Source organism: Ipomoea triloba, chromosome 13, assembly GCF_003576645.1.
Source record: "Ipomoea triloba cultivar NCNSP0323 chromosome 13, ASM357664v1".
Classification (NCBI taxonomy): domain Eukaryota; kingdom Viridiplantae; phylum Streptophyta; class Magnoliopsida; order Solanales; family Convolvulaceae; genus Ipomoea; species Ipomoea triloba.
Genome location: NC_044928.1, coordinates 9,227,990 through 9,242,049, shown reverse-complemented (window position 1 = coordinate 9,242,049; position 14,060 = coordinate 9,227,990). Strand labels below are relative to the sequence as shown.

Genomic DNA, 14,060 nt, shown 5'->3' with positions numbered 1-14,060 from the left:
CACTAGGGTTCGGACAACCCACCGACGACATTCGATCTGGCGACATTTAAGAGAAAATAAAGTCTGACTTGAAACTCTTAATATTGTGTTCGTGTTCTCTTTAAAAACATCAATCAGTATACCATGAAGCATGGTTCATCTTCTTAGGTGGACCATTAACCTATGGTACATCATTAATATATTAAAGGAAAAATTACACTTTTCGTCCATAAGTAATAGGGTAATTGTAGAATTCGTCCCTAAGTGTTAGTCGTGATCACTTTTCGCCCTAAACTATCATTGGCGTTGAACTTTTCTTCCTTTTATTAATTTTTTGTGCTCACTTTTCGTCCTAAGCTATACTAAAGTTGCAAATTTCATCTCTAATGCTTTGTTAGTAAATGAACAAAAAGTGCAACGCCAATGATAACTTAGGGACGAAATGTGAGCATGACCAACAATTAGGTACGAATTCTACAATTATCATATAACTTAGGGATGAAAAGTACAATCTTTCCTATATTAAATGTACATTTTTAATACACTACGGGGCGTTTTGTTGACGGAAGGTTAGATTACCTTAGGGAATGTTGGATTGCAAGGAATATTATTAGATTGCAGAGAATGTTAGATTTATGTGTTTGGTTAACACTGAGGTATGTAATATAAATAAAACTTGTGTGAGATGGGTCAGATCTTTTATTAAATGGGTCAACATGTGCATCTCACGTCCTCCCCTCATCATTTTCTACCCTCAACGTTTCTCTCTCTGTTTCGGCCACAAGATCGATCTCCCATCTCCGATCCTCCGCTCCCATCTCATCCGCTCAAGCTCTCTGTCTCCTCCCATCTCCGATCCTTCGCTCAAGCTCTCCGCCTCCTCCCATCTCTTCCATTTCCACTGTAGTCTCTAACTCCGGTAAGTATTGCAACTCGACAAATGAGAATTTCTCTCATCTCGGCTAAGTTTGAGCAGAAACTGCAATAGATCTTTTTTGTGCCATAGTACATGTTTGGAAGCTTGTGAATAATTAATTATTGTGATAATTTGAGTAATTCCTGTTCCAAATTTTTTTGAGTAATTCTTGTTCCAACTTTAATTACATTTAGATTGAGAAATGCTGAAAATTTGAAACTGAACATCTGTGTTCACTTCTTCCTTGCCAAAAGTTCAATATTGAATTGAATTTAACCCACCTATTTACTCAATGATTGCACATAATCTTAGGTATTCTTAACATGACTCCAAGTTTTAGTCTTATAGGGAAAAGCAATACTTTGAACAAAGAAAACGAAAACAACAACATCATCAAACAGATGAGGAAATAACACATATAGTCAGCAAAGCAAGAATAATATGTCACTGGATTTTCTCAGTATTAGATTTGTGCTAAAAAGTATTGTGTTTGATGATTAGAGTATTGATTATTCATTTGTTCTATGAAGTACCACATTTAGGGTAACAAGTACTAGATTTAATGCTTAAAGTATTATGCTTAAGTCTTAAAGTTATGATTATTCATTTGTGCTATAAAATATTGTGTTTGATGATTAGAGTATTGATTATTCAATTCATTTGTGTTATGAAGTATTACATTTATGGTATAAAGTATTAGATTTAATGCTTAAACTATTGTGTTTAAGTCTTAAAGTTATGATTATTCATTTGTGCTATGAAGGGTTTTGTGCATAAGAAAGAGGGGAGAAAAGGCTAAAAAAAAAGAGAAAAGGTGTAAAGTTTGATTACAAGAAGAAAAATGAGTGTGATCATTTGAGAGTGGTAAAATGAGTGGAAGAAAAAATGAGAAGAATGAGAGGTGATAAAAATAGAGGGGGTATGAGAGAATGGGAGCTGTGAGGGTTAATAACTTTGTTTTCTTTGATGCAGGTTAGTGTAGCAGTAGCTGCGAAATGTAAAGCCTAACAGTGAGGCTTTGAATGTGGAGCTGAGTTGGGAGCTTTTGATTTTGGTATGTTGCAACAGACTAAAATTAAATGACAGATGAAGGATTGAAGCATATCACAAGTTGACAGTAAGGAAGCTCTGACAGTGAGGCTTTGTTGAATCAGAAGCTGAGTCAGGTCATTTTAATTTGTTGATGATTTTGTAGAAATTAGTTTATATATTTGATTGAATGAGCAGAAGATAGGTAGGCAATTGGGGTTTGGGGGGGGGGGGCTATTGCATGAGAGGGGGTTCTAATATCATAAATCTATAGCTTCCCTTGTTGAGCATTTGTTATTGAGTTATAAGTGGTGCATGTTTCTTGCATAGCATACACATTGAGGTGGTGGGAGTGCCTTTGAATGGTGTGATATTGAATGGTTGAAAATATTGTGGATGAAAGAAGGATTAATGTGGAGGAATGAATGTTTTAAAAAAAATGTGGAGGAATGAACAGAATGGAAATGAGAAAAAGAGGGCGTATGGTGAGAAGATGGTGTGTCATTGCTTAGCATTTGTGTTGTAAAGGCCTTCCCCAGTTAAAACGCTGAGCTCTATGCGGGGGGTTTACCTGAATGTTAAGGGTGGCATGGAAGAGGGAGCCATTGCTTGGCTTCATGGGCCGTCAACTCTCGGGTGAAGCAAATACGAAGCTCCGTACACTTGTGGGGGGGGGGTCCTTGAGGTTAAGGGTGGAGTAGATGAGAACTATTGCTTAGGGTGATCACTATTAAGGTCATTGGGGATGAAATGCAGAGATCTGTACCCCGGTGACGGGTGTGGTGGCCTTAAGGGTAGTTGGGAATTAGCTGATATGGCCATTTGGGATTTTGGACATTGGTCCCACCCTCTTGTGTGGAGTAAGAATCTTGAGATTGCATAGCTTTTGGTATGGATGGTTGGTGAAGGAGGAGGCATTAGGCTTATGATATGAGAACTCTTTTATTGTACTTGAGAGCCTTTTGGCCTTGATTACTTAGCTAGTTGGTGTTGATGTAAGACTTTAGCCACTGGTTTTTAACATACTGTCACTTTTGGGCCTGCTTGCCTGTACATAGACAATTTTGAGTTTCAATGAAATTGAGTATTTTGTAAAAAATAAAAAATAAAAAAAATTATTAGATTTAATGTTTTAAAGTATTATGTTTAAGCCTTAAAGTTATGATTATTCATTTGTGTTATGAAGTACTACATTAAGGGTATAAAGTATTACATTTAATGCTTAAAGTATTATGTTTAAGTCTTAAAGTTATTATTATTCATTTGTTTTATGAAGTATTAGATTTAGGCTATAAAGTATTAGATTTAATGTTTAAAGTGTTTATTATATATTTTTGTTATAAAGTATTGTTTTTGATGATTAAAGTTATGATTATTTATTTGTGCTATTAAGTACTAGATTTAGGCTATAAAGTATTATATTTAATACTTAAAGTGTTGATTTTATTTTCTTTGTGGAATGAAGTACTTAGATTTTTTGTTGTTGAGTGTTTTGAAGTACTAGATTTAGACTATAAAGTATTAGATTTAATTGTTAAAGTACTGATTATTCATTTTTGCTATGAAGTAGTATATTTGTGTTATAAAGTATTGTATTTGATAATTAAAGTTATGATTGTTCATTTGTTATATGAAATAGTATATTTGTGCTATAAAGGTTGTGTTTGATGATTAAAGTTATGATTATTTATTTGTGCTATGAAGTAGCTAGTAGTTTTAGGCTATAAAGTATTAGATTGAATAGTTAAAGTGTTGATTATTCATTTGTGCTATAAAGTAATATATTTAGGTTATAAAGTATTGTGTTTGATGGTTAATATTGTGATTATTCATTTGTGCAATGAAATATTGTATTTAGGCTATAAAGTATTAGATTTAATGGTTAAAGTGTTGATTATTCATTTGTGCTATGAAGTACTAGATTTAGGCTATAAAGTTTTAGATTTAATGCTTTAAGTGTTGATTATATATTTGTAATATATATGAAGTACTAGATTTAGGCTATAAAGTATTAGATTTAATGATTAAATTTCTGATTTTTCATTTGTGCTATAAAGTACTAGATTTAGGCTGTAAAGTATAAATTTAATGCTTAAAGTGTTGATTATATATTTGTTCTATAAAGTAGTATATTTGTGCTATTAAATATTGTGTTTGATGATTAAAATATTGATTAATTATATATAGCAAAAACTATTTTCTCATGTCCTATATCCAATCAACTTTCAACAAATGAAAATGCATGTGCCAATGATCATTACTAATCCTCTGAAAGAGTAATTTTTTTTGAAGGTAAAAACTTAATGTATTAAATCAGAGCTCAGAATGTTCACAAGAAACGGAGGAGGGGAAGACAACCACTCCCCGCAACCTGACACAGAAACGGCCTCCCTAGCCATAGCATGGGCTGCACGATTCGCAGATCGCCTAGCAAAACGGAAAATTACATCATGAATCATAGATGCATTTTCCTTAACATCATCAATTAAAAGACCAAACGGAGAATGAAAAAAGTCTGAAAGTAAAGCATAGTAAACAAGTTGGGAATCCATTTCAACATCGATGTCTCCCAAGTCCATCTCTTTCACCCAGCTGAGAGCTTCCCGAACGCTCATTGCTTCCGCTTCATTAACAGTAAAAGTACCCGTGCAAGTCATACTCTTTGCCGCGATGAAACGTCCTTCATCATCCCGAATCACCCACCCCATCCCCATGACCGATTTGTCCAAGTCCATAGCAACGTCCGAATTCAGTTTCAAGCGCCCATGGATTGGAGGTGACCACTGGTCCATAACAGCATTCCTTTCATCACCTGATTCATCCATTCCATTAACAAGTTTCCAATTTGACCACAATGACATAGCAGCAAATAACATAGCATGCATTTCATAGGGAGCTCCTTTCCAAACAAAGTCGTTCCTGCTGCACCATAAACCCCAACAGGCCATAGCAAACTTGCTTAAGCAATCATCTCGTAAAGAATTAATATTCAAGAAAAACCAATCAGAAATATTACCGGTACTATGTTGAATTACCGGCAACCCCAAAGTATTCCACAAGATATTTGTTTCGCGGCATTCAGCAAAGAGGTGGAGAGCTGTTTCATCATACTGGCGGCACATGTGACACTGGACATTACAAACAACATGTTTAGTACTTAAAGCATCACGAGTGGGAAGAAATTTAGAAGCCAGTTGCCAACAAAAGTTTTTGACCTTAGGAGGAACCTGCATATTCCAGAGCTTCATCCAAGGTTTATGATCGTCAACTTCCCCAATTAATTTCCTATAGCATGATTTGACGGTATAGTTTCCTTTTGAGTCAGCAGGCCAAATCCATGAGTCTGGTGGTCGTCGTCTGCTAACAGGGAGATTGAGTATGAGTGCAGCATCTCTACTTTGAAACACATCACGTACACATGCTGTATCCCACCCTATTCCTTGTGGATCAAATAAGGAAGCAACTGGTGCATGCTTAATACTCTCATGCAGGTCAGATATAACATGAGGATTTGAGTCCTCCGGCAGCCAGGGGTCCACACCTATTAGCGTCGATCTACCATCTCCAATACTCCTTCTGCATCCACTCCGCAATACATCTTTCACTTCCATCATCCCTCTCCAAATAAATGAAGGGTTCCCACCAATTCTAGCCTCAAAGAAAGATGATGACGGGAAATAGCGTGCCTTATACACCCTCGCCATAAGGGATTGTGGCAGTGTTAGAAGACGCCACGCTTGCTTTCCCAGGAGTGCTAAGTTCATTTCCCTTAATCTTTGAAAGCCCATACCACCCTTTGATTTCGGAACACATAAGCCTGTCCAGTTTTTCCACCGCACCCCTCGATCGTTACCAATTGAGCCTGTCCACCAATACTCATTCATCATAGTTTCAATCTCACGGCACAGACCTAACGGAAGCAAGAAAACCATCATGGCATAAGAGGGTAATGCTTGTATAACATTTTTTAGGAGAATTTCCCTTCCTGCGCGAGATAAAAACTTAGCATTCCAACTTCGAACTTTATTCAAAATTTTCCCTTTTAGAAAGCTAAGGATTTCCGTTTTCCTCCTACCAATTAATGATGGGAGACCCAGGTATTTTTCTGTAGTATTTCCTTCCTTCCTTCCTTGACCCCTAGTTTTGAGGCCACACTTTCACGCACATGCTGCTGCACGTTTGTACTAAAACAAACCATGGACTTGTCGAAATTAATTTGCTGCCCCGAAGCCTTTGAGTATTGTTCTAGCACACATCTCATTCGGTCACTTTCAGTCTCGTTTGCACGGAAAAAAAGAAAACAGTCGTCAGCAAAAAGTAGGTGTGATATCGGGGGCGCCCCTCTAGCAACATACACCCCATGCAACAAGCCACGGCTCATTTGGCGCTCAATTAAAGCACTTAAACCCTCAGCAACAAACAGGAAAAGGTATGGGGATAAAGGATCACCTTGTCTTAACCCTCTTCTCGGAATAATTGGCCCAAGCTGATGTTGTTCGTGTAGCACATGATACTTCACCGAACTTACTGTTTCAAGCAATATAGCAATCCACTTCGAATCAAACCCCATTTTTAAAAGGACACCTTTCAAAAAGTGCCACTCGACTCGATCATAGGCCTTACTCATGTCAACTTTCAGAGCAACGACCCCCTCTTTCCCTTGAGACTTGCGTTTCAGATAGTGATGGGCTTCGTATGCAATCATGATATTGTCTGTTATTAATCGACCGGGAATAAAAGCACTCTGAGCCTGCGAGATTAGTCCATCAAGCACAAATTTTAGCCGATTAGCACAGACCTTTGCCGCAATCTTGTAAAGCACATTACACAGAGCGATCGGTCTCAAGTCTTGCATTGAGTCAGGATTCAGTTTTTTGGGAATTAAGACTATATAGGTGCCATTAGCCTTAGTTGGCAGTTTGGTAGACTCAACAAAACGTCGAACAAACAAGGTCACATCGTTACCAACAATATCCCAAAAGTGTTGATAAAACCCCGGTCCTAAACCATCAGGGCCCGGAGACTTATCTGGATGCATCTGAAACACAGCTCGTCGCACTTCCTCTGCACTCACAGGTCTAAGAAGTTTGGCATTTTCCTCTGGCTTTATACGTGAAGTAATAGAGTCCAGTACCTCACTCATTTCACATTGAGATACCGCGAAAAGATTGCTAAAGTAGTCAGTTATCACCTCTCCCATTTCCGGCATTGAGTCAACCACAGTACCATCACTTCTTCTCAGCTGCTTAATCCTATTCTTGCACCGTCTTGATTTAACTGCATTATGGAAATATTTGGTATTAAGATCCCCATCCTTATACCAATGCTCCTTGGCTCTTTGTTTCCAATACGAGTGTTGTTGATTCAACAAAGATAGGAGCTCCCTTTCCGTATCAGAATATTCCTTCAGCCCAGCAGTATCCCTTCGCATGCGAAGTTGTTCAAGACGTACCTTCCCATACTCTATTTTCTTTTGATAGTCTCTATTATACATTTTCCCCCATTTCCATATATCCTGACCACAAACTTCAACACGATCAAGAACATCCAATCCCATAGTTCGGCTCCAGCTCTGAGTTATAATTTCTCTGCACTTGTCTTCACGGAGCCACATGTTGTCAAAACAGAACCGGCGACGAGTAGTGTTATTAGTAGCAACCACCGGTGTGAGTATTAAGGGAATATGATCACTGTACGGACATGTTATCGAGCACGCCTTAGCACCTTCAAACATAACTCGCCAAGAATCAGTAATGAGAATTCGATCAAGTTTTTCCTCAACCATGTCCGGAGTCCCACGTGATCGTTCCCACGTAAACTGGTTGCCCGTAAATGGAAAATCCTGTAAACCACAGTCAGCAACAGCATTCCTAAATCCATTTAACAACCATTCCGGGTGCTGATGTCGACCTCTTTTTTCATACTGGTACATCAAGTCATTGTAATCACCCATAATTGCCCACGGCAATCTGCTCAGCCCAGACAACGTACGAAGCATTTGCCACGACTCTCTTCTACGTGACCTCTCCGGGTACCCATAATACCCAGTAAATCTCCATGTCGGACTATCAGTATCCAAAGTCACAATAGTATCAATGTGGTTGTTAGAGTAGCCAGTAACTTCCACTTCCACAGATTCGTGCCAAAGAAGAGCCAAGCCTCCCCTATGACCCGTAGCATCAACAACGAACATGTTTTTGAAACCCAACTGTACTCTAATAGGTTCCATTCTTTGCACCACCATAAACGTTTCCATCAAAAATACCACTTTCGGCCTCTTTGTGCGGATGACATCCGCAAGAACTCGAATTGCCGTAGGGTTGCCAAGCCCCCGACAATTCCAAGTCAGAAGACTCATAATTCTAGGCGGGCTTGCTGAGCAAGACCCGCCACATCCCCGTTTTTTGAAACAGCACTTTCAACATCCATGTCAGAGGGGTTTCTGCTGCCCTCTGCGTCACTCTCCATTCGCTTCCTCTTCTGGTCAACTACAACAATATCATTGACACAAACCTCATCAGCTCTGTAAGATATTGGCACTGGAGGACTGACTTGCAACTCCTTCCCTTGACCAGTGGTATAGCCTTGGACGGTCATAGTGCTGACCTCAGGTGTATGGGCACTTTCAGCCTCGGCTCCTGGAGAAATCCAAGATCGTCGTTCAGTATTCGATTCCGGAGCAACCCATCTCTGTCCAGCAGTAGGGGCCATTCTTCTTGATCCTACTCTCAAATATGAGCCATACGGTTTATCACCTGACGTTCCAATCCCATGCAGGGCTTTGACACACACTTTGTCTCCATGTCCAATTATTCCACACAAGAAACAAAAAGTTGGGAGCCTTTCATATCGGAAATCCACAACAGACCACTCCCCGTTGTCCCTCTTCAGCTTCATCTGTTTTTTCAATGGTTTCGTGATGTCAAGCGTCACACGGATCCGATAGAACGTTCGCATAGAGCCATCAAAATTCTTATCATCCGATTTGACCCATGATCCCAGGAAGGAACCAATGGCTTTGATAACAACATCTGATCTGAATCCCACAGGTAAACTATGGATTTGTACCCAAAACTCAGCCTCATTCAACTGAACCGTTTCCGGTTCCGCAGGAGGAAGCAGTTTGCGCATCACCAGCAAGCATTGTTCGTAGGTCCAAGGGCCATCGTTTAACACACGGTTTAAATCTCCCTCGTGGTAAAAGCGTATCAGATAACGCTTTGAGTCAAGCTGCCGCATAGTAACACCCATTGCCGGCTGCCATATTGATGCCATCGTGTCTTGAAAGTACGAGAACCTCACGTTTTTTGCTGTGACCAAACGCCCCACAGCATAGTAACCAACTTCATCAGCTTCAGTATCCAAAGTAACATTGGGCAAGTGCATGGAAGTATTCTCGTCATCAACATCAGCGAATGTGAGATCCGCACACAGAGACGCTATGTCGGGGGCTTCCATCGTCGTCGGAAAGCAACGAGACCGGAACCCTAGTACAGCGGAAACCAAAAAGAGACAAACCCTAGAGAAACTCGCGAAAGGAAGCGAGAGAGAAAAACAAATATTACAATTATCTTATTCCTCTGAAAGAGTAATCTTTCCATAATTTTAAAGATTTTGACATTTGAGATAAAGTAACCTTGGGGCCACGGGAATTGGGTTCTTTAAAAATTGCTGAACAGAATAAAATTGGCTTTAAAAAGCCCGTATCCAATTGTTGAAAAAATAGCGCCCAAACAAACCAACTCATAATACAAACCCATAAATTGAATATGACCCAAATTATGTTGATCCGACCCGTCTCACAGATTGAGATCCATGAGACGGTCTCACACAAGTGTGACCCTCACATGCACTTGTGTGAGACCGTCTTACGGATCCTTATTCGAGAGACGGGTCGGGTCGGGTCGAAGCACCATGCAAATGTCACACTTATATGTGCAAATGTCATACTTATATGCTCAAATATAATACTAATCAGGAATACAATTTTTGTTACTTATAAGAGAAAAAATATTACATTTTTCATAATAAGTAATGTTGACAAATTTTCTTTACTTATAAGGAAAAATATAATATTTTTAAGGAAAAATGTAATACTTTTAAATCGAAATGTAAAAGTATTGTATTTTCCCTTAAAAATATTACATTTATCGTTATAAGTAACAAAATTTTGATTCCTGATTAGTATTACATTTGAGCATATAAGTATGACATTTGTGCGTATAAGTGTTACATCTACATTTTGACCCGACCCGTCTCACGGTGAGACGGTCTCACACAAATTTTTGCCTAAATAAATAAGGCAATGATAAAATATATAAGTAAATAATTTAAGTAGCTAACATTCCATCTAGAAATATTAAATCAAGATTCTTAAGAAAGCGAAGTGTACGTACGGTATGACACTCCCTCCAAAAATATTAAAAAGATTATTTTCTTTCTTGTGTTTGTGTGTGTATTTTTTAATACTTTGGGTATATTGTATTTTTTTTAATAATGAGTTTGGTAAATATACACACAAACACCCGCAAATTTATGTAGTTGTTTTGTAAATTTACACTACGTAAAATAAAAGAAATATTTTTTAATAGTTTAATTGTATTTAATTATTTTTATATTTTAAAATACGTTATGACATATTGATTAAAGATTAAACATTATATATTGTTAAAAGAACATAAAGAGTCCCTAAGACAAGTAAGTAATCACATTTCCTAAAAAAATAGCCCAAAATCCTATGTAGAAGATAAGTCACATTATATTCCTTGAAAAAAATAATATACCTTGAATCAAACATGACAATAGAACATTCCAAAGCACATATTACTAACCCAATGGGGTAGCTCAAGTAGCAAGTGAGCTCTCTTTGTGGGGAGGAATTTCGGGAGGACTTGGGTTCAATTCCCACAACTTCACAAGTGATTCCCCCTAGGCCAGCTCCTGTGCCTCCTGGAGTGAACGTGGGTGGGGCCTCGGACCTTGTAAATTTTTACCCAAAAAAAAGAGCACATATTACTTGAATCAAACACCTCCTAAAAGTTTATTTTTTGAAGGTACATTATTTAATTACTGAAAATTCATTATTTGGTATACTATTTAATAATAAACTTTCAATATATTAAAATGAACATTTATTTATGATATATATTACAAATATTCCTTGAAAAAAATAATATACCTTGAATCAAACATGACAATAGAACATTCCAAAGCACATATTACTAACCCAATGGGGTAGCTCAAGTAGCAAGTGAGCTCTCTTTGTGGGGAGGAATTTCGGGAGGACCTGGGTTCAATTCCCACAACTTCACAAGTGATTCCCCCTAGGCCAGCTCCTGTGCCTCCTGGAGCGAACGTGGGTGGGGCCTCGGACCTTGTAAATTTTTACCAAAAAAAAAGAGCACATATTACTTGAATCAAACACCTCCTCAAAGTTTATTTTTTGAAGGTACATTATTTAATTACTGAAAATTCATTATTTGGTATACTATTTAATAATAAACTTTCAATATATTAAAATGAACATTTATTTATGATATATATTACATTGTGACAACAGTCTACAATATAATTTGCCTACAAATGTTGAACCTTTAATCTTATAATTGTATCATAAGTTCACAAATTAATATTACGGAGTACTCCTTATGTCCCATTTTACCTGTCTTACTTACTATTCACTGGTCAAATCAACTCTTTCTCCTTTGTTTATTTTCTTTAGTAATTTTTACTCATTTTTAAATTTAATTTTTTGTGTTTAATAGTACTTTTAGTATAGTTCCTAAATATATAATTTTTGTATATTAATACTAAACTTAATATTATAAAAAATTAGATTAAAAATCAGACACATAAAATGAAACGGAGATAGTATTATTATTATTTTTTTTTTGACAATATGGCTGTATCCATTCACGTACAGTCCACTCGCGAACATGACTTAAGTATACGGAGTACTTATTAAGTACGGAGTTACAAGTTGCAGATCGAAGTTGAAAGATAAAAAAAAGTGCAGTCCTCCGGGTGTGAATTAGAGTACGAATACGTTGGTAAATGTGCGATAGCGTCATTGTGGAGGAAGGAAATGAAAATACGATTACAGTAAAGTTACAGCTGGAGGAATGAAAGCTGGACCTCCAAAGTGTCTTCATTGCTGCTGGCAAACGTACCAAACATAAATTGCACGTACATCTCCAGTCACAATATTCCAAAATGATAAGACTACTCTTTTTTGAGAATAATATAAGACTACTCTTACGCCTTCCCAATAGTGTGTTTAGGTTAGATTTTGAAACATTGGTCTGTTTACTAACAGGAAACAATTTTCTATTTTCTATTCTCTGTTTTCAGTTTTTTGTTCTCTATTATCTGTTTTTCAGTTTTGAAAAAATTATTCACCTATACTTGTTTTCATTCAAAAGCTGCTCTAAGGATGCAACAAATAGCCAAGGTCTTTGTCCCTTTGCTACAATATGCTTTTTTTTTAATGTTAAATTCTAGCATAATAGTTAATGCTTACACACGTGCATTAGAACACTGCTCTTACTTATGGAGCAAAAAATATTGGTCAAGAAACAACCTACACCTAAACCAAACACTGCTCTTACAGAAGTCATTAGAACTGAAATCAAGCGGACATTCTGGGAAGGGAAATAAGCCATAAGCAGAATCCAACACCTGCCCTTAAATAAAATAAACACCAGAAATTATTCAAACCCAGAAATTCATCTTTGAGCATGGTTCTTGCATATCCTAAACCACACAGATACATAAAAACAAAAATCTTCAGATCCATTTTGGAGTGAACTCGTTCCTGCATATCCTAAAGTACACCCATTGGTCGTGTGCCTCCCCCAACTCCGTTGCATGGCTAAGAGCAAGCAGCAGCTCATTACACAGGAGAACTCACGGCCAGCGAATTAACGCAAACCTAGTGGCTTCCACCTAGCTCGATTCAAACTTCTTGTATGGCTGTCCAAACCCATATCTCAATTTCAGCCGATGGATTGCATCTCGTAATTTCTGAACCAGCGTAGCCTTAGCAATTGTTCTCTGATCTTCGGGCATCAAATTGAACTGCAACGCCAAGTTCGGACTACCGTCGCCCGCCCACCCTGGGCTCGTCGTCGCTGAGTATGTAGTACCGACTCCAATGGATGCGATTGAGCGGAATTGAAGCTGTGAGAGGGTAGTTTTGAAAGAGAATAAAAAAGTGAGGGTGGTTGTGAGAGAGAAGAAGAAAGTGCAGAAGAAAAATGAGGAAGAAAGAAGAATAAAGTTAGAAGAAAAATGAGGAAGAAAGAAAAAGAAATATGTTGTGGCCAGGAATCGATGGTTACTGTCACTGTTCACGCATGATTTCCTGATTTGAGAACAAGTTTTGAATGTATCTCTAATTTCTTCTAAAATGGAGAAATTTTCTCAACTTTGAAAATTGGAACATAGTATAGTAAACACATTTCCTGTTTTCAATTTTCAAAATTGAAAAATTTCTTGAAAATTTCCTGTTAGTAAACGCCCCCTAAAATCCCAGAGTTTTTTTCTTTGAAAACCATGCTTTGAGTTTTTAACAAATAGGAAAGAGTGTTTTTCTCGGATTCTTTCTCCCCGCAAATTAGAGTTTTTTGCAGGTTGGTGTGGGCCCCACTAGAAAAGGCTGCTGCGCCTCACGCATAGCGCAGATTTTGCGTAATTATCTTTTTTTTCTTTTAAATTCAATTTTTTTTGTTTTGTTTTTTCCTTTTGTTTTTTTCTCTACCCCATTTTCTATTTCCTAATGACACTTACAAAAACTCCTCAAAAGCCACGCACAAGTTTAACTATTGAGGAAGGCCTTAGATGGGGTTTGGTCAGTTCTTATATCGTGGACCGCAGTCCACAATGCATTGTGGACCGTGGTCCCAAAACGACGTCGTTTCAGTAAGTGGGAGACGGAGCTCGTAATTTACACTACAGTTCATCTCAAAAGATACTGCCTTACATTTGTTTTGATATTATCGAATGAAACTGTAGTTATATCGAAATGTAACTGTAGTTGTGTTGAAATGTAACTGTAGTGTATGTGAACTGATACTGAATAACAAGTTTCACATTTGTGTTTTATATTATCGAATGAAACTGTAGTTATATCGAAATG

General features: G+C 37.6%; 1 protein-coding gene across 1 annotated transcript; it reads right to left on the bottom strand.

Moving 5' to 3' along the window:
- Positions 1–8,278: 8,278 nt before the first annotated feature.
- LOC116001154 lies at positions 8,279–9,382 on the bottom strand. The gene has a single exon (XM_031241044.1). The coding sequence runs from the start codon at positions 9,380–9,382 to the stop codon at positions 8,279–8,281; it is 1,104 nt and encodes a 367-aa protein (XP_031096904.1).
- Between the last annotated feature and the right edge of the window lie 4,678 nt (positions 9,383–14,060).

What these genes read in the sequence shown, in the direction of transcription:
- LOC116001154 (XM_031241044.1), bottom strand. Translation starts at nt 9,382, where the DNA reads ATGGAAGCCCCCGACATAGCGTCTCTGTGTGCGGATCTCACATTCGCT.